Below are 26,048 nucleotides of genomic sequence, written 5' to 3'. Positions count from 1 at the left end.
CATTCGGCCATCCAACCCCCCTAAAAACATCAGAGATAGAAAGAGAGAGATGGATTAAACATCCAATCGACATAAACTTTGTCCTTTCAGGACTATATATGGCATAATTTTTACAATAATCATTTTGTGTGTATGGGTCTTTAGCAGCTGTAGGAAACTGGAGGACAAGGAGAAAATCCATGTAGTTGGGCAGGTGAAACTAATCTTTGCCACCCTGGCATCGAAACCATGCCTCTTGACCCAATGACAGACCTTATGATCTAAAGTAAATGCATTAACCACCCAATTTATAATCTGTCACCATGGTTATCTTACCTGCATTCTGAGTAATAATTTTCTGTTATTAGATTCAAGCATACGATTTTTTTCCTCTGCTTGTTTCATTTTATCCTGATCTCTTTTTAATCTTCTGATGTAATCCACCGAAGCTTTTAATATTGTTCCTTTATTTTGTCTCATGTCTCTGTAAAATACATCATACAACATTTAATAGCTATGTGAATTACCCATATACATGAGAAGTGGTACTTTTCTGCACTGACTGGGAAATTTTACTTGGACAGCGGCACTACTTTAAGAGAGAGAGAGAAATGGGGTTTAACGTCCACTCGACACAAACTAGGTCATTTCGGGACTAACACATGTTTCAACTTTATTTCAATAATTCGCTTGCGCGTAGGGGTCTTTAGTAGTGGGAGGAAACTGGAGAACCCAGAGAAAACTCACGAGGTTGGACAGGCGACCCTACTCCTTGTCACATACAACCGGGGAATCAAAACCACGCCAGTTGATTCAATGATAGACCGTATGATACAGCGCGCACGTGCTAATCATTCGGCCATCCGACCCCCCACACTACTTTAAATCGGAGCTATCCAATGGCATCAAAGGTTGATTATGGTCTTATCATGTTAATAAATGTCTAATTAATAATTTAGATAAAATTTACGGCCCAAAGAAAGACCTTTAATAGGCAGATTTAGCTCTTGAATAATGCGTCAACAAACATACATTGTGCAAGAGCTAAATCTGTCTATTACAGGTCTTTCTTTAGGCCTGAAATGTTTTCTAAATTATTAATTAGATATTAATTAACTTATCCAGGCCATAATCAACTCTCGATGGTATCGGATTTCTCCGATATTAAATAGTTCAGCCATATTTTGATTTAAGCTAAAAATGGAGGAGCGAGACTTAGCTTCAAACAACCAGTACGGTGGTTGAAATTATTGCACACGACTTGTCAAACCTTCAATAAATAATATCTTCGCTTGCAATAGAGTAATTTGAATGAAATGTTCAAAATTTTCATTTTACATTATCTATTTTCGAACTATTATAGCAAGAATGGCTAGCTCTTTATTTAAATCTTACATAATGTATCTTTAATAGAATACAAGTTTTATGGGAAACAATCACTCGATTGATTACACAAGTATGACGCTGTGCTTGTCGAAACATCCTGATTGTGTAATATATCCAGCGATTGTTTCCCATACAATTTGTGTTCTGTTAAATATCGTCAAGTCATAGTCGTTAAAATCTTATCCTGTTTTAAATGTAGAGTATATTATCTTGTTGAGACATGTATATAAACATTAATGATTAGGCCATATTAAAAATATACTCTGTTTTAGGGTTGGGAAATAATGAAAAAAAAAAAAAGAAATTATATAATAATTTATCAAATATCACGATAAACGATATTATCATGATAATTTATACGTGTGTCTTAAGAAGTCAAATTTTAAATGCACAGTGTCAAATTATTGTTGCTAATGTCAGTAGACACCATGATGGAAATTTATCCCAGACCAGTCAGTACTTAATAATGCTATTTTTACTGATGAATTTAATCCCCGCAATAGAACATTATAGGTGATGACATAGCATATGTATTATCATCAATATTGGTATATCGCCCAATCTGAATCTGTTTCTCAGAAACTTCCACGTCACTTTAACTTGGCAGCGTGATCCGTTTTTATTTCAATTAATCAACACATGTAAATATATTCCTGGAAGTAGCTTTATGACAAATTTCTAATTTCAGGAAATGTAGACTCAATTATCAAGGGCACAACCTTGATAAATGTTATTAACAATCATAATTATACTGGATAATTACACATTACTACAAACAACATCGCAGCCATCTTATTGTGATGTCTGTCAATCAATGCACAAATATCCAATGAACAAACCAGCCAATCTTCACTTTGAGCGTACAGGAATTGGGGGGAGTCTAAAAATTTTTTTCCTTATTTCTTTTATTTTTTTTTTTTTAAATAAGTTTATTGGTTTAATAATACATGAAATCAATTTACAAAAATACATGTGTAGACAATTAGGATTTTTAGTAATAGCATCGCCCCCCCCAAGAATAAGAAGATGAGATAAGCGGTCGACAAATCTCCCTACTTTCCTGCACCGACTGGGCTAATGAAGACGAGCGTACGCCATACAGTGTGATATGAGGGGAATTTGCCCAGACCGCAGCGCTACAGCCTACTCTTATATCGGTTTTCCACCCCATCCAAATGATTAGACCAATGACAAGAGGAAACCATGCCGTAAAATCCTGAGGAACTGTCGAAGAAACCGAATATTTTATTTGTATGGCCTTTGTCAATATCTATTATAACTATTGATTATAATCATATCTCATATCATTTATCATTAAATAAAGTCCAAAGTATCAATTAATATCACACACAGATAAATATTAAAATATCTCAATAAAATAGAGACCATATTATAGAAAGAGGGGGAGTTGTCCTAGAGAGAGAGAGATGGGGTTTAAGGGTCCACTCGACACAAACTAGGTCATTTCGGGACTAACATGTTTTTTTTAAAAAAAAAAAAAAATTATTTTAATAATTCGCTTGCGTGTACGGGTCTTTAGCAGTGGGAGGAAACCAGAGGACCCGGAGAAAACCCATGAGTTTGGACACGCAACCCTACTCCTTGTCACGTACAACCGGGGATTCGAAACCACGCCAGTTGACTCAATGAAAGGCCTTACGATACAGCGCGCACATGCTAACCATTCGGTCATCCAACTCCCCCCCCCCCTGTCCTAGACAGTATTGTGTATATATTATAGAAAGATAGGTGTGACCTGGACAGTGTTGTTTATATAAGCTGACCATAGTGAGATACAACTATATTTAAACATTAAAGATTAATTTAATAATTAATCTCCACAAACTGACCTACATCCACTTGACCTAGAATTATATTTACAGTCAAGCCTGGGAATAAGGCACAAATTCAGGTTTTGTCAGGCACGACCCTTCTGGTGCCTATCATTTTGTTGTCTAGGACAGATTTGTCTATTTTTTAAGATTCTTTTATAATGATACAATTAATACATGTTGACCGGTACAACTAGTATCGTTATTCCCCGGTTTGAAACCAGAGCTGCTCTTTTTTGAAATATGGATGTTCAGTATAAAATAATATTGTTAATTTGGGGCTGGGAGTGGGTTGTGAAAGAGGATGGGGTGGGGGAAAGAAGAGTGATGAGTAATTTGTAAACAAGTCAATTTATTTAAATAGCTCTCATACAAGTTTTACACCTTATGAAAGCTCTAGATTGACGTGAGGTTTTCTCGCGATATTTTCTATCAGTGTTACAGATAATAAATATAATCTACTTACGGGTCTGTCGTACGAGGTAATAATGTTCCCAGTTCTTTTATTCTATCGTTAATATTAAAACGTCTCCGTCTTTCGACTGTAAAATACAAACAATTCAAATACCATTTAGAACACATTATACGCAAAACAGGTTATTGAAAACCAAATCTCTCTCTATTATATTAAAGATAAATTATGGGAGATTAGATAAAGAGCTGACCGTTCTCGCTATAATAGTTAAAAACTAGATAATGTAAAGGTAATTTGTTGAAAAATTCAGTTAAATTGGTCCACTATGAACCGAGATATCTGTTTGTAAATTTTCACCTAGCCTCGTTCATCATTACTAAAGTTAGTACGTTAAAAAGCATAGTCTCGATTATCCATTGTTTTGATTTAATTATCAATGAGCGTTTGCAGCAAATAGGATTCTAATCAAGTCGATATCGAAGGCTAGCCTTGACATCGAGAGTTTATTATGGTCTGGATAAGTTAATTAATGTCTAATTAATAATTTAGATAAGATTTCAGGCCTAAAGAAAGACCTGTGATAGGCAGATTTAGCTCTTGCATAATGCATGTTTAATGGCATTTAGTAACTAACAGCCAACAATTCTAGGCAATTATTCCAAAGTTTAGTTTATTTACTGTTTGAATGGCATTTATTAATTGAATACATTAAATAAAAACAACAGTTCTATGGATAACAATTACTGTATTTCTGTTAAAGCTATGTTTCAACAATAACGACAAGAGAATCATTGTTGAAACGTAGCTTTAACAGAAATACAGTAATTGTTATCCATAGAACTGTTGTGTTTATTTAGTTTATTTACTTTTGTTCCAGGATTCATATTTGGGACATTCAGGCCTGGTTTATATTTAAGTTTGTCCCAGGATCCATGTGTGACATTTAGGCCTTGATTCTATTTCAGCTTGTCCCAGGATCCATATCTGGGACATTTAGGCCTTAAGTTTGTCCCACAAGCCATATATGTGACATTCAGGCCTTGATTCTATTTCAGCTTGTCCCAGGATCCATATATGAGACATTTAGGCCTCAAGTTTGTCCCAGGTGCCATATATGTGACATTCAGGCCTTGATTCTATTTCAGCTTGTCCCAGGATCCATGTATGAGACATTTAGGCCTCAAGTTTGTCCCAGGTGCCATATATGTGACATTCAGGTTTCGTTTCTATTTAAATTTGTCCCAGGAGCCATATTTGGGATATTTGTATGGATTAAAATATAGGGCATTCCGAGAGAGAGAGAGAGAGAGAGAGAGAGAGAGAGAGAGAGAGAGAAATGGGGTTTAACGTCTACTTGACACAATCTAGGTCATTTCGGGACTAACATATGGTTTAATTTTTATTTCAATAATTCGCTTGCGCGTAGGGGTCTTTAGCAGTAGGAGGAAACCGGATGACCCGGAGAAAACCCATGAGGTTGGACAGGCGACCCTACTCCTTGTCACGTACAACCGGGGATTGACTCAATGACAGACCTTATGATACAGCACGCACGTGCTAACCATTCGCCCATCCACCCCCCACCCCCCTATAGGAAATTCAGGCCTCGTTACTATTTGAAATACTTACTCATATTATGCGTATCTTTTTTCTGTCTGTCTTTAACCCAGAGTTTGGCGTCTTCCTCTGACGTAAATAATGACATGTCTTGTTCAATCTCAGCTGGACATGACGAGGAGGATTTGGGTACGGGAGCATCGTTACTATAGTGTGACGCATATGGCAACTGTAAAACAACAAGTCACATTATAAAATCAAAGATAGGTTGCCAGGCAACGAAACATACGCCCACAGCAGCTAAATCCTCCGGGCAGTCAACAAGAGTTGTCGCATATTTTTACTTTTTTCGGTAATGAAACATTTATAATACACTAAAATCTGATTAAGAGCAACAACTCAGAAAACCATTAGAATTTGTTTGGTTTTTATAAAGTTCTGCCCCATGCTAACGTTTTGTATACAGAACTTTTAATACTGTATCATGAATTTAGCTGTTCCAAGTCATAAAAATTCATTGAAAATCAATATACTTGTTTGTCGCAAGATCTTAAACTCTGTGTATCAATCTGCAGTCAATCAGATTTTTTTTCAAAGTGATCAAGGGCCATAACTTTGGCAGTAATTATCAGAAATCTTTGAAAATCAATAGGATTCTTCGTCTCATGACCTTAAACACTGTGTATAAATTTAAAGTCAATCGGATATTAACTTTGGCCTCTAGAGCGTCCACAAGATTTTCTGAATTGATCAAAGGCCATAACTCTGGCAGTAATTATCGGAAATCGCTGAAAATCAATAGGCTTCTTCGTCTCATGACCTTAAACACTGTGTATAAATTTAAAGTCAATCGGATATTTACTTTAGCCTCTAGAGCGTCCACAAGATTTTCTGAAGTGATCAAGGGCCATAACTCTGGCAGTAATTATTGGAAATTGCTGAAAATCAATAGGATTCTTCGTCTGATGACCTTAAACACTGTGTATAAATGTAAAGTCAATCTGATATTAACTTTGGCCTCTAGAGCGTCCACAAGATTTTTTGAAGTGATCAAGGGCCATAACTCTGGCAGTAATTATCGGAAATCGCTGAAAATCAATAGGCTTTTTTGTCTGATGACCTTAAACACTGTGTATAAATTTAAAGTCAATCGGATATTAACTTTGGCCTCTAGAGCGTCCACAAGATTTTTTGAAGTGGTCAAGGGCCATAACTCTGGCAGTAATTATCGGAAATCGCTGAAAATCAATAAGCTTCTTCGTCTCATGAACTTAAACACTGTGTATAAATTTAAAGTCAATAGGATATTAACTTTGGCCTCTAGAGCGTCCACAAGATTTTTTGAAGTGATCAAGGGCCATAACTCTGGCAGTAATTATCGGAAATCGCTGAAATTCAATAGGCTTCTTCGTCTCATGGCCTTAAACACTGTATATAAATTTAAAGTCAATCGGATATTTACTTTAGCCTCTAGAGCGTCCACAAGCAACGTTAGCAATTTCCGCCATTCTCCGTGGGTAGTAGTAACTTTCCGTAAATGTGACGTCATTTTAGTCCTGCTCATATTCTAGTCTATATTTCTATGTGCAGAAGGACTAAAATGACGTCACGGATTGCTTATTGACGGAAAGTTCCGACTACCGACAGAGAACGGCGGAAATTACTAATGTTGAAATTTACCTGTTGCAGGTAATATTGACGTTCGGGCTCGGGTTATACTTATGGAAAGGATATGTTGACATAATTACTTGCATTATTTAAAAAAAAATTGATGCTTTTCCGGTGACCTTTAAGCTACATTATGGTGGAGGGCCTTGGCAAAAACAAACCATTAATAATGTAAATTAATATGCTTTTTCAATAATTAGTTTAAAAGCTGTTAAATGATGATGGAATTTTTTCTAGTTTGAACAGTCTTTTTTCTAACTTCAAATGTCATATAAACTATCATTTAGACATTTATTTACATGACAAAGTCCATTACCAACTCTCTAGATCTGCATATCACTGAACGCCCCTTTAAAATGTGTTCAAAAATTATACAAAAATATTTATTGAATAAGGCAACCATTTCATACCTGTACAAGGTGAGCAATAAGGCTACCTGTATAAACATATTTAAAATACAGATGTGATGTCATCCTTTGATATTGGCGTACCATTATTTCTAATAATGCACGGGTACATAAGCTATACTAGATGAAATATTGGACTCGCGTGACATATTTCATTGAAAAGCATGTGCGAGATAGTGTCTGTATTTTAAGTTGTTTAATGGTCTCGAGCTAAAGACATTGCCTAATATATTGAAACAACACTTGGCTCTCGACCATTAAACCACTCAACACAAACTAGGTCATTTTATGGGACTAACATGTGGTTCTATTTTATTTCAACCGAAGGACCCACTTAATTCGATGACAGACCTTATAATCTAAAGCACTAGAGCATCCATTCTCCAATGAAGAAATAGATGAGTTACAGGCAGAGTCAAGATATAGGACACTAGGGATAGGTACATGTATATACGTTAATAAATGGTTGAGTTGTTCTATTGACTCTTGTGTAATGATAGGTTAAAGTGTTATCTATATATAGCAATATGTTTCCTGTATGACAAAAGGCCTGACTGACGACAAACACTTCATACTTGCGTATATAGAAATCATATAAAGAACACAATATTCTAATGCCTTACATACATGTATACTTATTAAAATAGCAAAACTATACAGTTATATGGGACAACAATCACTGGTTTATTAATTATACACAGGCACGACGTTTCGATAAGTATTCTTATCGTTATCAAGCACATTTGTCATGTTTCCAATTGCTAAATGCCACTAAAGGATTTTATTAAAATAGGTCAATAATTTCTAACAAGCTGATTAAAATATAGACCTATATTTCGTTTTGGTTTTTTTTATACTTTTGATGGCCTACACTACACGAAGATCTGACAAGTTGTACTGGGTGGCCACGTCAGTGGCCGTATGAGCGGCTTTTGACCCTATGACATCAGGCATTGATTAATCAATCCGCATTGACGATTTCTAGTGGTTTACATAAAGTTCCGTGCATCAAACACCAAGAACTCGCCGTAACAGTCCGTTTCATTGGCTAATCCCTTACTTCTACCAAAACGGCGGTAATATAACAACTCTTCCAGATCGTAGTGTAGTAAAGACAAGTAAAACAAAATTTTGAACTATAAAAACAAAAGGAAATAGGATCTGTGTTTTATTCAGATTGTAGTTAAAAATAATAATGTGAAAAATGTGGTGTCGGATAAACCTATTTTTTAAAATATATTCATTCATTTGATTGATTAGATAGATTTGACAGGTTTAGCATTGGTTACCTGTTTATTACCCACTTAAACTAATTATTGGACAGTTGAATAAAAATATATTTAATGGAGAGAAAGAGAGAGAGAGAGAGAGAGAGATGGGTTTAAAGTTCACTCGACACAAACTGTGTTTAACAAGTTTTGTTTTTTATTGACTAGGTACATGTAGGTATTCTATAATTTATATTACGTGAATAGAGAGAAAGAGAAATGGGGTTTAACATCCACCTGACACAAACTTGGTCATTTTGGGATTAACACATGGTTCAATTTTATTTCAATAATTCGCTTGCACGCAGGGGTCTTTAGCAGTGGGAGGAAACCGGGGGACCCGGAGAAAACCCACGAGGTTGGACAGGTGAACCTACTCCTTGTCACGTACAACCGGGGATTCGAAACCACGCCAGTTGACTCAATGACAGACCTTTTGATAAAACGTGCACATGCTAACCATTCAGCCATCCCACCCCCCTATTTAATGTAGAGTTTCAATGTATAATTTCTAAATTAATTACCCCTTGGAAGTGCAAATTTACGACTTTTGGAAATCTACTGTCAAATCACTTGTGTCTACTGCCTTTTTTATACTACTGTCTGGAGGAGGGGTTGACTGACTGGTTGACATGTCTGGTATTTCTATTTATACTACCACAGTAAACTTTTAATAAATTGGCACATCAACTTGTCATCAAAGCTAAGTATTTGATTTTAATTCCTCTTACAGAATGTGTTTTTTACATAATTTTTCAGTGTTTTTGGCAAGCTGTGTCACCTGTTGTAAATTACTTTCTTAAGGGAAATGAAATGAAGTTGGTTGAACCATAATTTATGATGCTTTGGGTCACTCGAGATGAATGTCCGACCTTTGTGAACTAACCAGATAGTGCTGGGTATTGCCAGTGCTGCAGTCACCATACGTATTGCGATTCAGGTGCTACGATATCATGATTGATAACCAGGTCAATATTTACCCAGAAAACAACAGGATAAGTGAATAATTGATGTTTCTAGTCCTGCCGATGTTGAAGAAATAAAACTGTTTTATATCATGATATTTATGTGGACTAAAACAATTTAAGAGTGTTCGTGTATGTATGAATAATGTCTGACAAGGATAAAAGAGTGACAAAAAAAAAAGCATTAAAGGGAATCGTGATACATCAATTCAGTGTCTCACATCAATTCAGTGTCTAACGATTTATTATGACAATCGTGAGAAAGTGAATCGCGATATATTGATCCATCCCATCTGAACGACTAGACAGCTGTCCTTGTCAGGCCCTCCGTCCTCGTCCTGCATCACTGACAAGGGGAAACCACGTCAGAAAATCCCCAACAAGCGACCTCCAGACTAGCGGACCAGCACCTTACCCACCGTGGCTCCCCTGCACAAAGGGGAAACCACCCTGAAAAATCCTGCGGATATTTCTTGGTCAACACAGGGATTAAAACTATTATTAATGATAGTTTGTTATGATATTTGATAACCTCAATCAACAACCGTCCAGATGTATTTGATATGAGATATATATCATGGTGATGTATTATATTAATATTAATATCTAATATATTATATCGTAGATAAATCAAACTTATTTTACACGGAATAGATTAGATACCAACTTCATATTTACAAACAATGTCAACATTTTTATTTGTGATAGAGAGAGAAATGAGGTTTAACATCCACTTTATTTCAATAATTTGCTTGCGCGTAGGGGTCTTTAGCAGTGGGACTAAACCAGATAAAACCCACGAGGTTGGACAGGCGACCCTACTTCTTGTCACGTAAAACCGGGCAATCAAAACCACGCCAGTTGACTCAATGACAGACCTTATAATACAGCGGGTACGTTAAATTACTACTGTATGCCACTCAAAGCAGCAATTATATTTTTTGTAAGAATTTGTATATGAGAATGACCATCTCAAAGTGATTTTATAAGCCCAGTGTACAATGTATGTATGCTTTAGATCGTAAGGACTATCATCGAGTCAAGTGTTTTCAATTCCCTGTTGAACCTTGTGGGATCTCTTCAGGTTCCCTACCACTTTTAAAAACTGAACCATATGTTAGTCCCGAAATAACATGATTTGTGTCGAGTGAACATTAAAATCCACCTGTCTCTATAAATTATGTTTATATACAGCGTAATAATAAGCTTATTTTTACTTCAACCGAGATCTACATTAATTGTATGTTTATGAGTTGTGACTAATTTTATATATCTGTATTAGGACATATACTACCACAGGTTAATGACCTATTTATTGATTTGTTATTTTGTTTACTACATTTCCTGACCTGAATTTAGATTTAATAACAATATTAAATATTTTTTCTAATAACCATAATTATCCTAATTTTGTCAATTATTTGAGAGAGAGAGAGAGAGAGAGAGAGTGAGAGAGTAATAGCCTAATAGGGTTCGTCCTTTGCTTTCGTCCTTTGCTTCCTACATGCATACTCCTTGCATTGTTTCGTTTGATTAGAGTTAATCCCACTAAACACTGCTTTACCGAAAGCAAATTTCAGTTCCAAATTATGACTGGTCAATGGTCCGATTAACAACCAATAGCTAACTGCGTTACAAAAGCATTACGCTTAAATCAGAGCTCCAAATTGTACCAAATATGTTTACATAACGTTATGTCATGACTCACGATTTTATTATGCCCAATTAACCAGTGCATAGCAGAATATTGCAGAAAAACTAATTGCGTGACAAACGAGGCTATCAAATTGAAAACAATGTAAACAATACTGTTTGGAGACGAACATACTTTAACCGTTTTAATCATTGTCCAAAGTTTTAGGGAAGATCCAGATTAAACGAAAGGCTGTCATGTTGCTTTACTTGAGATAGATTTTATTGAACGGGAAGAATAGACACACTCCTTCAAAAGCTCAAGTATCAGAAGCCAATCCAGCAATGGCCAGAGAGGGATTTCTCGGGCCATTGCTTCAGGAATATGTCTACATGTAGATTCAAGAGGATGAAAAATGCTATTCACATGATTTGAAATGTTAAACAAAACTGATAGGTCCTATCATGTAAAATTGAAGCCTGACACCTTCAATATGAAAAGAAAAACAAATTTAAACATACATAATGCAAGAGCTATATCTGTCTATTGCAGGTCTTGCTTTAGGCCTGAAATGTTATCTAAATTATTAACTAGACATTAATTAACCTATCCAGACCATAATCAATTCTAGATGGCATCACTAGCCTGCGATCTTTAGTGGATTATGAGCCGATTTAACGATTAAATGGATAATCCAGACTATGCTGTTTATCGTATTGACTTTAGTAATGATGATTGCGGCTAGCCGGAAATTTCAATCGCTTAGTTCTCGGTTCTTAGTGGATCAATTTGAATGAAATTTTCAGCAAATTGCCTTTACATTATCTAGTTTTTAATTATTATAGTGAGAACTGCCAACTCGTTATTAAATCTCCTATAATGTATCTTTAAGAGTTTTTTTTTTAAAAAGCAATCAATAAATTAGGGCATGTTTAATAAATTTTAAAGATTTAGATAAAGAGCTGGCCATTCTTGCTATAAATTACTATAATAGTTCAAAATAGATAATGTAAAATGAAAATATTGAAAATTTCGTTCAAATTACTTCATACTTAGCCAAGTTATCACTCATTGTAGTTTTGACAAGATGTGTGCATTGTGGTAACCAAGGCACTGGTATATTAAAGACTTAGCCTCGCTTTCCCATTGTTAAATTAAATTTTTAAATGGTGAACCTTTCTAATCTAGTTAAAATCTCGAGTATCCAATGCCATCAAGTTGCTTATGGTCTTGTTTTGTTAATAAATGCTTAATTAATAATTTATATAACATTTAAGGCCTAAAGAAAGACCCGCAATAGACAGATTTAGCCCTCGAATAATGTATGTTTAAGGTTCACAAAAAAATAACAAAATGAATAACAATTATAATATGACATGCGGACAGGTCATGAAAAACAAACAATTAATCAAAGATACATTATGTAAGATTTAGATAAAGAACTAGCCATTATTGCTAATATTGTTCGAAAGTAGATGATGTAAAATGAATAATTTGAAAATTTCATTCAAATTACTCTATTGCAAGCGAAGATATTAGCCTTTGAAGCTTTGACCGACGTGTGCAATAATTTCAACCACCGTACTGGTTGATCGAAGCTATTTCTCGGTCCTCCATATTTGATTAAATCAAAGTATCGCTGAACCATTCTAATCTATTTAATATCGGAGAAATCTGATGCCATCGAGAGTTGATTAAGGCCTGGATCAGTTAATTAATGTCTAATTAATACTTTAGAAAACATTTCAGGCCTAAAGAAAGACCTGCAATAGGCAGATTTAGCGCTTGCATAATGCATGTTTAACTGCGGCCTTATGCATGTTTAATGATAGTTGGTAGCCTTGAAAGAAATAAAAATTGTTTAACACTTTGTAAGCAGTATATGACTAATACATGTATGAAAGAACAGGAAATTGTTCCCAACTTGAAATATTTAAATATAAGATATTCTGTTGATCTTACACACACAGTGTGTAATTGACACAGACATTAGTCATATCAATTTCAAAGATGCATTGCATTATGCAAAAATTTAGATAATAGTTCAAAAATAGATAACCAGTGCATAGCAGAATATTGCAGAAAAACTAATTGCGTGACAAACAAGGCTATCAACACATATACAATGTAAATAACACTGTATGAAGACGAACAAGACTTTCACCGTCTAATACCTTAAATCACTGTCCAAAGTTTTAGAGAAGACCCCAGATTAAACGAAGGGCTGTCATGTTTCTGTACTTGGGATAGATTTGATTGAATGGGAAGAATAGACACACTCTCTCAAAAGCTCAAGTATCAGAAGCCAATCCAGCAATGGGCAGAGAGGGATATCTCGGGCCATTGCTTCAGGAATATGGGCAACAGGACACAATTAAAATAAGCCTGATATGCAACAGAAATGTAAAAAAACAGAAACAGAAACAAGGATGTATTTTACATATCAACCTGCTGGCCGTCTGCTAATAAGGATGCATGTACCTAATACGAACCATACTTGTTGTATGAGTCACGTCTCTACAAGAAACTTTAAATATGTCCTGGTTCACATGTGGAGAAACTTAGTCAATGTTGTATTTGTGTAGACATGGAAGAAATTCATATGAATACGCTGTGTGAAACATAGCCTTTAAAAATAGACCGTAAAAAAACATAAAAAGGTGTTATATTTTGTGTAAGAATGAAGCAACCAAACCGGAAAGAAACACTATAGTGAGAGATATTTTAATGATTTTTTTGAGTGATATATGGAATATAATATGTCAGATTATAACATTACATGTATATTATGATATTTTTATTGTGATATACATGTACGTACACATCACTTATGTAATGTTCTTAATATAACCATCCAGCCCAGAGGCAGAAAATTCATTTTATAAAACATTACTCTCATAAATTAATGTATGACTGTGTTTAAAATTTTGTACATGTAGCATATGCTTAAATTACATATTTGTAGCTTACTGAATCACAATACAATGTTTGTGTATTGCAACATCCAATACAATCTATATTGCTATACCCAAAGCAATATATATTGCTATACCCAACACAATATCTTCATATTGCAGTACCCAACATAATATCTATGTATTGCAGTACCCAACATAATATCTATATATTGCAGTTCCCAACACATTGTCTATGTATTGCAGTACCTAATATATGTACTGCAGTTCCTGACACAATATCTATATATTACAGTACCCAACAAAATATCTATATATTACAGTACCTAAAACAATATCTATGTATTGTTGTACCCAACACAATATGTATATATTACAGCACCCAAGACACTGTCTATGTATTGCAGCAGTACCCGATAAAATGTGTATTATACATGTAGTACCCAATACAAAATAATATATTGCAGTATCCAATACAAGGTGTACTTCAGTACCCAATACAATATCTATGTATTGCAGTACCTAATACAAGGTGTACTGCAGTACCTAATACAAAATTTATGTACATGTATTGCAGTACCCAATACAATGTGTATTGCAGTACCCGAAACAATGTGTATTGCAGTACCCGAAACAATATTTACATATTGCAGTACCCAAAAGATTCTATAAAATGGCTGAATGATAGAAAGATAAAACTTACTGTAGACGAGACAGGGGCTAATGTAGGTTCTATAAAATGTAAATCACTGTCAACACTTCCAGTTAAACCACTCGACTCAAAACTTAATATACCATTTAATATACTGTCCATCTAAATAAATAATAAAATTCCAAATTAATTCGACTATCCTTACAACATAAATACTTTATTTCATTCATATTTCTTTTTGGCAATATATATATATATATATATATATTTATGTTTGTATGTTTAATGGAGATGAGATCTATAGGCTTCAGCCTGTTCTTCAATCCAGTTTCTGTAAATAGCATTTTTATAAAAATAAAGCCGGCAGCATATTTGAATAGTCGACAGCCTAACCTTTCCACATATGCAATTCTTTTTAAATTTGTCGTATCATCTGGAGTTGAGTTCGGCTCATTCATAGCAACAAGAAGGCATACAGTTTATGCTTTTCTGCCCGTAGTACAAAATGAAGCTGTGCGGCAAGCGCCTTGTTTTTGTGGGAGCGGGTCACATATTATCAAATTACTTACGTCTGATGACACAGGATCTGTTTCAACAGGGGCGCTACCTGTCATGGTTGGAGACAATAAATCAAGAGTTTCATCATCATGAATGGTGGGTAACGATTGTGTTATATGTGGTCGACCTTGTGATTTACTTAAATAATCTTGAACTTGTCGTTTTTGACTTTGTTGGACGTAATATTTTGTTGGATGTTGAAGTAAGGTCTTCACCTGAAAATACATTTAAATATATGTCAATCTCCATTTAGCCTACGTACTTTCAGGGCTGTCGATTCGGCAAATGCTCCAACAGTGCAGCTGAGCAGTAAATGAAGATTTTACCCCCCGGGCCTGCAAATAATCATATTTTTGATGTATTAGTTTGGTTTTCCTTCCATGAATTGAACGACAAGTCTGCCATAAATCCTTATCAGCTTCCATTGGCCTTCACGTTTGTAGTTTAAACACCCAAGCATCGTATAAGTCCTTGAAAACGAAAAACTTTTAGAAATGATATAAACATCAAATGTTCATACTGTTCCCAGGTTCCTTTGACTTGGAACAACAAACGTCCCACTAATCCCTGTAATATCTGGTCAACACACTCAAAAATAAGGGGTTGACATTCAATTAGGGTTTAATATCCACTCGACACAAATTACATGTACATGTAGGTCACTTCGGGACTAGCATATGGACGTACAATTTTATTTCAATAATTCACTTGCACATAGGGGTCTTTAGCAGTAGCAGGGTACTGAAGGGAGAGAGAGACAAATGGGGTTTAACGTCCACTCGACACAAACTAGGTCATTTCGGGACTAACATGTTTTTTTTTAAAACAAAATTTATTTCAATAATTCGCTTGCGCATAGGGACCTTTAGCAGTGGGAGGAAACCGGAGGACCCGGAGAAAACCCACAAGGTTGGACAGACGACCCTACTCCTTGTCACGTACAACCCGGGAATCGAAACCCAGCCAGTTGAATCAATGACAGACCGTATGATACAACGCGCGCGTGCTAACCATTCGGTCATCCAACCCCCCAGATACTGAAGGGACCAAAAGTACAAGCTTGAGATTGAAACCATGACATGTTACTCAATGACAGACCTTATGGTCTAAAGTGTACCACTCAAACCCCTCCCACCACCCTTCTGAACATATTCAAACAATTTTTCTTCAATCTGATTTAAACGAAGATCCTATTTCGTTTCGTTTTTTATAGTTCAAAATTTTGTTTTACTTGTCTTTACTACACTAGGATCTGGAAGAGTTGTTATATAACCCGTGTTCAGGCTGGTGTGAGGGATTAGCCAATGAAATGGTCTGTTACGGCGAGTTTTTGGTGTGAGGTGTACTGAACTATGGGTATCCTACTAGAAACATCAACGCTGATTGGTTAATCAAATGTCTGATGTCATATTGTCAAAAGCCGCTCATATGACCCAACGCGACCCCCCCCCCCACTACACCTGGTCAGATCTTCATGTACTAGAGGCCATCAAAAGTATAAAATAACGAAACGAAACATAGATTTGTATTTTAAAGTTGCAATTGCAAATTTTCCAAGTTATATTTTCAAAATGTATTAAAATAAAGCCTTAAAATAGATGGTATCCATAAACAGTCCTACCTTGTTAAAGAATAATCCTATTAATCCTATAATTCGCTATTGCCAGCTGAGAAATTGGCAAAAATATCATTTTTAACTTCAAATTCCAACGTTGGAAAATGGTTGCCCCATGTTGTCAATAGCAAAACAGGGGACGTAATTGTGTTGTTATTTCCTGTGTCATAGATTTTGAAGGGTGGGAAATAATGCCCATGATCGTATAATAGTGATTTGATAACCTATTGAGCAAAAGACATAGAAATAATTATGTTTTGACTTTCTTAGAAAATTTGAAATTCTCGCTTTAGACTGATTTATGTTTTACCTGATAGACTTTAGATGGTATTTCAGCTGTAGCTGGTATATTAGGTACTTGTATACCCTCTGACGACTGTATATTATTATTTGAACCATTTCTTTGTACCATAGATAATTGTTTCTCTTCATGTAAAAACTGTTGTCTTTCTAATTCTTGACGTAGATTCGTGCGCGATGGCATCGTGGCGTTCTTTATTTCTGTTATTGGACTAAAAAGAGAAAGTAAAGGTACTATGAGATAGAGAGAGAGTTTAACATCCACTCAACACAAGCTAGGTCATTTCGGGACCAAAATTTGGTCCAATTTTATTTCAATAATTCGCTTACGCGTAGGGGGCTTTAGAAATGGGGGGAAACTGGAGAAAACCCATGAGGTTGGACACGTGGAAATAATAGAGAGGTTTCACAATGTTACATATATACATTTATATGTTAAAACATTATTAGTTTATTAGTGGCAGGATGTATCGTTGAATTGATGTATTGTGATGTTACTTTTCACAAATGGAGTAATGCTGGCACGATACGATACGTATTGCGATTTGTATCACGATTCATAACCAGGTCAATATTTACCAAGAAAACAACAGGATAAGTGATTAATTGATATTTTTTGTACTGCCGATGTCAACGAAATAAAACTTGTTTTATATCACGATATTGATGTGGATCAAAATAAGAACCAAAACAATTTACAGAAATTGTTGAAATTCGACAGGCTTTTAAAATTTTACTAATTTAAATAATGCATATATATATATATATTTCATACAGATCGGATGATAACTTTTGTCATTTTAAAAAGATCCGTTGATAAATGTAGCCTGTAGAGTGTTAACAAGAAATTGTGGTCGACAGATGGATGTACGGACGTACATGTAGGCGCCGACAATATACGACCACAGTGTCCACAGTTCCATGTGAGAAACTTCCAATCAATAGAAACTGGCAACACAAAACAATTACAGATGGTTTGATGGGATCTATTTTGACTACGTCAAAATGATGCATTTGATATTCAGATAAGCTGATATACAATAATTAATAGAATACAATATCAAAAAAACATTGTTTTATCCAACATTTTTTTACTGACAAAACTTGGATAAAACGATGGTTTCTTGATATTGTATTCTATTAACAGTTACATGTGGGCGTATAAAAATAAGCCACAAGACTCCTAATGTAAAAAACCTCATGACATTTTTCTCTGATTTATTCTGGATCAATATGTAGCCAGAGCTAAGGGGTTAACTAAAGTAGGTCTATATGATAGCGTATCTGATCTCTAAAAATCAAACTTTGATAACATTATTGTAATCGTCCTGTACAGGTAAATATCACTCAATATCAATATTTGATTGGCCTTTTTACTAATATGTAATCTACATCTATAAGAGAGAGAGAGAAGAACAATTACTGATTTATTTAGGCAACGTTTCGAAGAGTATTCTCTCAACATTTTCAAGCAAGAGAGAGAAAAGAGAGAGAGAGAAATGGGGTTTAACGTCCACTCGACACAAACTAGGTCATTTTGGGACTAACATGTGCTTTAATTTTATTTCAATAATTCGCTTGCGCGTAGGGGTCTTTAGCAGTGGGAGGAAACCGGAGTACCCCGAGAAAACCCACAAGGTTGGACAGGCGACCCTAATCCTTGTCACATACATGTACAACGGGGGATTCGAAACCACGCCAGTTGACTCAATGACAGGCCTTATGATACAGCGCACGTGCGAACCATTCCGGCATCCATCCCCCCCCCTCCCCAAAGAGAGAGAAATAAATAGGGTTTGCCACAAACGAAGTCATGTTGGAACTCAACTGACATATGGTTCAATTGCATTAGACCATTTAAACACCCAAATATAAGACAATCTACCTGAGCAATATAATCTACCCGAATACCTTATTGAATCAACTGGCGTGGTTTCAATTCCCCGGTTGTAGGTCACCTGACGAACCTTCTGGGGTTTCTCTGGGTCCTCCCATATACATGTAAACTAAAGACTCCTATTTGCAAGAGGATTATTGAAATAAAATTGAACCATATGTTAGTCTCGAAATGACCTAGTTTGTGTCGAGTTGATGTTCAACCCTATTTCTCTCTCTCTACCTGAATACAACACAATCCACCTGAATGAATACAACACCACATGTACCTGAATACAATATAATCTACCTGAATATAACACAACCTACAGGTGGTCTTTATATTTGAAAGTTGAATACATCCTGTTATATACTACTACTATTTATATACTGTAGTAGATATAATACAACAATAACATCATGTCACAATAACATTTCTATACTTCCAGCTAAACTTTATTCACTGAGAAATCACCTTTACTGCAAAACTAAGAATTTTTCTTTTTCTACAAAATAACACCCTTCTTGCAAAACATCTATGAGAAATCACGTTTCCTGCAAAACTTCTATGAGAAATCACCTTTCCTGCAAAACTTCTATAAGAAATCACCTTTCCTGCAAAACTAAAAATCCTTTTCCTAGAAAATATTGCCTTTCCTTCAAAACTCCTCTCACAAAACTTCTATGATAAATCACGTTTCCTGCAAAACTAAGAAGCCTTTTCCTACAAAATATCACCTGTCCTGCAAAACTTCTCTAGGAATCACCTATCCTGCAAAACTAAGAATTCTTTTCCTACGAAATACCAGAGCCACGGTGGCTAAGTGGGTAAGATGCTGGCTCGCTAGCCTGGTGTTTTCGATCCCTGCATTGGGCGAGAAAGTTTCCCCTTGTCATTGGTGTAGGAAGGAGGGCCTGACAATGACAGCTGTCTAGTCGTTCGGACGGGATGAAAAACCAAGGTCCTGTGTAACATTGGCATGCATGTAAAAGATCCCTTGGCAGTTGGAATTCGATATAAGAGTAGGCCATAGTGCCACTGCCAGGGCAAATTCTCACTCATAGCACACTATTTGGCATATGCACGTCTTCATTAGCCCTGTCACAACAGAACAGTAAGACGTCTAACTTGATTTCATTTCCCTATGAATATCACTTACCAAACACTAAGAAGAGTAGACCATTACCAAATATTTACCACAATAAATAAAGCCAAAAATCATCTGAGACTCTACTTACATGATGTAGCAAGCCTACCAGTATACAAGATTTAGTATTTGCAATTAAACTTTTTAATTAAAAAGAAGTCTGTTAAATCAAATTTTCTGACTACATGACTGCAGAGTATTGACAATGACCTTCGCAAGGCCTTATCACATTCACTCTCAACCATGTTCATGTTGTAAAATTAAAAAAAACCAATTGCCTTTTTATTTTGACAAGGCCACAAAACCGGGAAATATTATTATATCTATGTCCTATTGTAATCTCTTGATTTAAAGAAATAAATAAATAAATAAATAATAGGATTTTAACAGTGTTAAATTTATATTCTGTCGTCTAATAAAGCCAATTGCCATTAAACAAACATGAAATAATAAGAAAGTGGGGGGTGGGGGGCGCTTGAGGAAGAAGTTATAGAAACAGCAATACGAGTAAAATTACGTCTTGCTTCTCTGTCATCTGTCACATTAAATGCCAATGGTTACATGTATTTTGAAAAAATAAATTCTCGGTATGAACTGTACGATGACATTTATGTTCTATGGACAGTATGGTTTAGAAAGTTAAAACTCGTCACAACTACTAAGCTGCGCCATGATGTAACATTGCCCATACGGGGCATACGCTATATATAAATAAAAACCTAGCTGCCGACTATCAGCGCGTGAACGAATGGACACCATTCTGTTATCAGTCAATATATTGCGTAAAATAACGGGGCGTATCTTCCCCTAAAATCCCCAACAACTTACCTCCCCTCAACCACTGAGCTTTTTAATTCGTAGAACTGTTTGTCATAATCCATGTCGTCCGAATTCAACAGCGATTGGAGATCCGTTAGACCGCTAAGATCGATTCCTGAATCCACTAAATTCCCGTCCATTTTCCCTAAACAAAGTTATTTCTCAATATGAAGCAGTACTTCGACAATATGGATCCTCGGCCGCGGAATGTCATTCAACGAATAATTTCATTGGTCCATATTATCACAAGGCAAAGACCTTGATTTCCCATTGGTCAAAAAAATTGACTAGTCATAGTTATTTGTAGTAGCATGATGTCATTAAGGGGAAACCCAAACACGATTGCATCTCTCGACGGACGTCAACAGGCGTGAAAAGTCGACAAACATAGGCATAAAATATGGGTTTACTTTTCATTTTTAAAGTTTCTCCAAATAGAGAGAAGGAAATACGAAGAAGGTCAGTTTTCCGAATCTATTTATAGTCCGTTCCTTTCTACGACAGAAAACAGTATTCTTCGAAACGAGCTGTTTCAGTGTTTGATAAATTGCTATAATAAATAATTTTTAAAGCGACCAAGTTTTAGCTTTATGGTGGTATGTAGCCTACACCAGCCTACGCCAGCCTATCACCAGCGCATAATATACTATTTGATATAAAGGTATGTCGACCACTGAAGTTTTAAATAGCTGTATGTTATAGCCTACGTCAGCATATCACCGGCGCGAATATACATACATGCCATGGTTCATATAATGCCGTATGTCGACCACTGAAGTTTTTAACAGTTAGCCCCTAGCAGTGCTAGGGGGGAAGGGAGCTAGGGGAGGGGAGGGGGGCGATTCCAGGTGAGACCCGGTCTCGGTGGTGTTCATTGATTTTAATAAAGCCTTCTAACTAGAACCATTCATCTTTAATACTGAAAGTTGCTTAAATACCCTTTTTTAACCAAAAAAACCCAACCAATTCCTGTATTTTTTGTAGGAGACCGTAACTCTTGATGACCGGTTAGGTCTATTTGATAAGGCCACAAGCTATAAACAAGGCTAGCGCAAATCCCAGCCCAAGAGAACGTACAATATAAAAATATTTATATTTTCATAAAAAATTATATTTTAATATATCTAAGTGCATACCAGAAATATTTAAAATTGGACCCTTTGAATATTTATGGACTAGCCCCCTTGGAGGCAGAGGTAGCATATAGCATATCACCGACCTTCGCTTCCTATTAAACCAGTTGATATTTCAGGAAATAGCGAGGGTAGAATTGTTCCAAGAAATAGTGTTTTCGATCAAATAGAGAGTTGAAGGGGAAATAAACATACAAATTCTACATATAAGTGGATTTAATAAACATTTATTTAGATAAAGTGTTAAAAGTATAAACGATAGGTGGCCAGGCAACGAAACATAGGCCACAGCAGCCAAGTCGTCCGGGAATCAACAAGGGTTATCGCATATTTGTTTCTTTTGTCAGAAATGTAAACATATACAACACACTAAAATCTGATTACGAATAACAACCCATTAGGCTTCTAGTTCTGCTCTATTCTAAACAAAACATTTAATACGAATTGACATAATCATCGGAAATCGTTGAAAATATATAGGCTTCTTAGCCTCAAGAGCGCCCACAAGATTTTCCACAGAGGGACTAAGGGCCATAACTCTAGCAGTAATTATCGGAAATCTTGAAAACCAATAGGATCCTTCTTCTCGTTACCTTAAACACTGTGTATAAACTCAAATTCAATCGGATATTAACTTTAACCTCCAAAACGTCTACAAGATTTTTTAGAGTGATCAAGAGCCATGACTCTGGCAGTAATTATCGGAAATCGTTGAAGATCAATAGGCATAGACTTTATTTAATCATAACACATCAACTGAGCGCAGACACTGAACAAAGCCGTATGCACAGGTGTGGGGCGTCACTGAAACAATTGCCCTGGGGTCTTTTTTGTTGGTTCTCACATGTCGGCTGGAAATGATAAATTATTAAAAATAAATATTGAGGTCAGAAATTTGATTTCGTCCTACACAAAAAGTCCAAAACTAAATTTTCCGCAAAATTGGAGATAAAACAGTCTTGTTCAAAGGTCGAGATTTTCTAGATATCGAACTTCTGTGAGACACTTCGGTTGGCAATTATTTCATGTTCAACCCTGTGTAGTTCCCGACTCGTTGTGGAAGTCATTTCCGCCGCCCTAGAACCCACGCGTTTTTCTTAATTCAGCCCACCCCCATTGACTTTATCCCACCCTGTGCAGGCATGTCCGCACATTGTGCATGTATGTCCCCATTGTACAGGCGTGTCCTCATTGTACCGGCATGTCCTTATTGTACAGGTGTGTCCTCGTTTTACATGATTATGATGTTTGAAGTACTTACATTGAGATCAAATCTTCTGGTCTGGAATCAAAGCACAACATTGCAGCAAGATGTATTAGTACAACAGGTCCTTTATTCCTATGACAAACACAAACTCCACAAACCGTGGGGATACACTCAAATATACACGAATACAGAAAGAGAAGTTCAACAACAGTTCTCTATAGAAATGTTAATGGCGTCCCTCTTCCTCTGGGGGAAACAGACTAATATGCAGAGAAGTTAGACGACGTGTCTGTATAGAAATTTTAATGGCGTCCCCCTATACCGCTGGGAAACAGTCCAACACGTTTAGTATAAATGTTTTTATCACCGTGGTCAATGAAATCGTAGTGTAGTTTATTCGCTAAGATAAAGTAAACCTTTATACCTTAAGAAAGTAAAATATCAGTGTCCATTACTCTTGATAAGGGTGATAATATGAATAGGATTGACCCCACTGAATTAAGAAATATCTTATCCACTTGAAACAGGACAATATCGAATTAAAGTCCCCGACAGTCATTCGGGGGATAGAGTAATCCCTTGCTAACTACAATATTGTGAAAGTTAAATCTCTAAAAGGAATATATCAGTCCAAAAATACTCCAATTCCTTTCAGAATTTACAAAGATATGCTGAATTGAAAGATCAATCTCTAAAAGGGGACATCAGTCCAAAAATAGTTCAATTCCATACAGTATTTACGAAGATATGATGAATTGAAAATGTCAGCATTCGGAATCTTTCGCAGAAACGAGATATGGCGAAAGTCAGCACCAACTATGATGATCTTCACCAAAATCTTTTAATCCGATTGAATCGAAAGCCGACAGGTTATCTAACGTTGATATTTGCGTGAAACGGGTCCTGGGGACATAACACACAGAGTTGTACTAATTCACGGATTTTGAATAAACGAGTCTTGGGTCATAACACACACAATTGTACTAATTCGCGGATTTTGAATAAACGGGTCCTGGTGACAAAACACACACAATTGTACTAATTCACGGATTTTGAATAAACGTAGCAATGATATTGTTTGAACTCATGAAACTATCACTGACGTAGATCTGTCTTCCATCCGTCCGTTATATTTATTGTTTATGTCAACAAACTATAGGGAAACCCGGTCATTAAATATGATTATTTGTTTATTTCACTGAATTCTCTGTAAACCTAGAATATTATAATAGGTTAAGTGATGGGAAGGAATACAATCTCAGGGAGGTGTCGGGTTTCTGCCACGTCAATCATTATGTATAATTGTTTAAAGAAAATATTATGTATCAATATATATATTATACATATATATATATTTATTAAGCATATAAAGTCTTAATGTTAAATGGCGAAGCGAGACTAAGGTCATTTCGTGACTAAGATTCGAGGTTCAATTTATTTCAATAAATACCTTGCGCGTAGGGGTCTTTATATTTAGCAGTGGGAGGAAACTGGAAGACCCGAGGCCAACCCACGAGGTAGGGAGAGAGAAATGGGGTTTAACGTCCACTCGACACAAACTAGGTCATTTCGGGACTAACATATGGTTCAATTTTATTTACATAATTCGCTTGCGCGTAGAGGTCTTTAGCAGTGGGAGGAAATCGGAGGACCCGGAGAAAACCCACGAGGTTGGACAGGCGACCCTACTTCTTGCCACGTACAACCGGGAATTCGAAACCACGCCAGTCGACTCAATGACAGACTTTATGATACAGCGCGCGCACGCTAACCATTCAGCCATCCAACCCCACTCCACGAGGTAGGACAGGTGATACTACTCCTTGTCATGTACAAGCTCGGAATCGAAACCACGCCGCTTGACCCATTAAAAGAGAGAGAGAGAGAGAGAGAGAGAGAGAGAGAGACAAACCAGGTCAATCTGGGATTAACATGGTTCAATTTTATTCCAATAATGCCGTTACCTGTGGGAAAAAACTGGAGGACCCGGAGAAACCACACGAGGTTGAAACACGTTATCCCCGCCCCTTATTGAAGCGGTTTAACGAATCCCATATCGCTTAGTTTTAAAAAGTACGAATAAATCGATGGAATGAAACAGCCAACACAACACTCAAATAAACATCCTTACTTCAAGCATCTAGTTGTATGGACAGTATAAAAACCGTGCATTAAAGGAACTATCGACAAATAGTATGGGGAATCGTGGTTGCCTGGGCAATATTAACCCCATAGCATAACGTATAGGGTATTCCTGGTTTCATTAGCTGGGTTGGTACAGAGAAGAAAGGCATTGAACCCCATATTTTCATTTTATTTTGGTACCCCCCACCCAATCCCCTCTTCCTTCCTTAACGTATGTATTTCTGCCAGAAAGTACCACGGAGCGTCAGATGAGTCTTCCACACAGAATGAACTCATTCATTAATTATGCCTGGGACGACTGTTGTTTTTTGTATTCGTTTATTTTTTATATTTGAGAGACCAATGCTTTAAACAGAACTTTTTTGTTATATTTGAGAGACCAACTCTTTAAACAAAACATTGTTTTTGTATTTGAGAAACCAATGCTTACAGAACGTCTTTTTGTATTTGAGAGACCAATGCTTTAAATAGAACTTTTTTTTTTGTATTTGAGAGACCAACTCTTTAAACAAAACATTTTTTTTTTGTATTTGAGAGACCAAGGCTTTAATTAGAAACATTTATATACAGT

The 26,048-nt window shown here is 36.0% G+C and overlaps 1 protein-coding gene across 2 annotated transcripts in view; it reads right to left on the bottom strand.

Annotated features, from left to right (window-relative positions):
- LOC126827550 (microphthalmia-associated transcription factor) overlaps positions 1-26,048 on the bottom strand; it is a 42,123-nt gene that overhangs the window by 4,187 nt on the left and 11,888 nt on the right. Inside the window, exons 1-7 of one of the 2 annotated variants that reach the window (XM_050557018.2) lie at positions 21,002-21,216; positions 17,161-17,362; positions 15,247-15,450; positions 14,729-14,839; positions 5,242-5,398; positions 3,664-3,739; positions 316-463 (exon numbers count right to left, since the gene is read on the bottom strand). In XM_050557018.2, coding sequence (XP_050412975.1) covers positions 316-463; positions 3,664-3,739; positions 5,242-5,398; positions 14,729-14,839; positions 15,247-15,450; positions 17,161-17,362; positions 21,002-21,132 — 1,029 coding nt within the window. In that variant the 5' untranslated portion in view covers positions 21,133-21,216. Of the gene's footprint in view, positions 1-315; positions 464-3,663; positions 3,740-5,241; positions 5,399-14,728; positions 14,840-15,246; positions 15,451-17,160; positions 17,363-21,001; positions 21,217-26,048 lie in introns of those variants that run through there. The other variant, XM_050557017.2, reaches the window with a different exon arrangement.

The sequence above is a fragment of the Patella vulgata genome, chromosome 7 (assembly GCF_932274485.2).
Source record: "Patella vulgata chromosome 7, xgPatVulg1.2, whole genome shotgun sequence".
NCBI lineage: Eukaryota > Metazoa > Mollusca > Gastropoda > Patellidae > Patella > Patella vulgata.
Note: the sequence above shows the minus strand (reverse complement) of the source record. Positions and strands in the feature narration are given on the sequence as shown.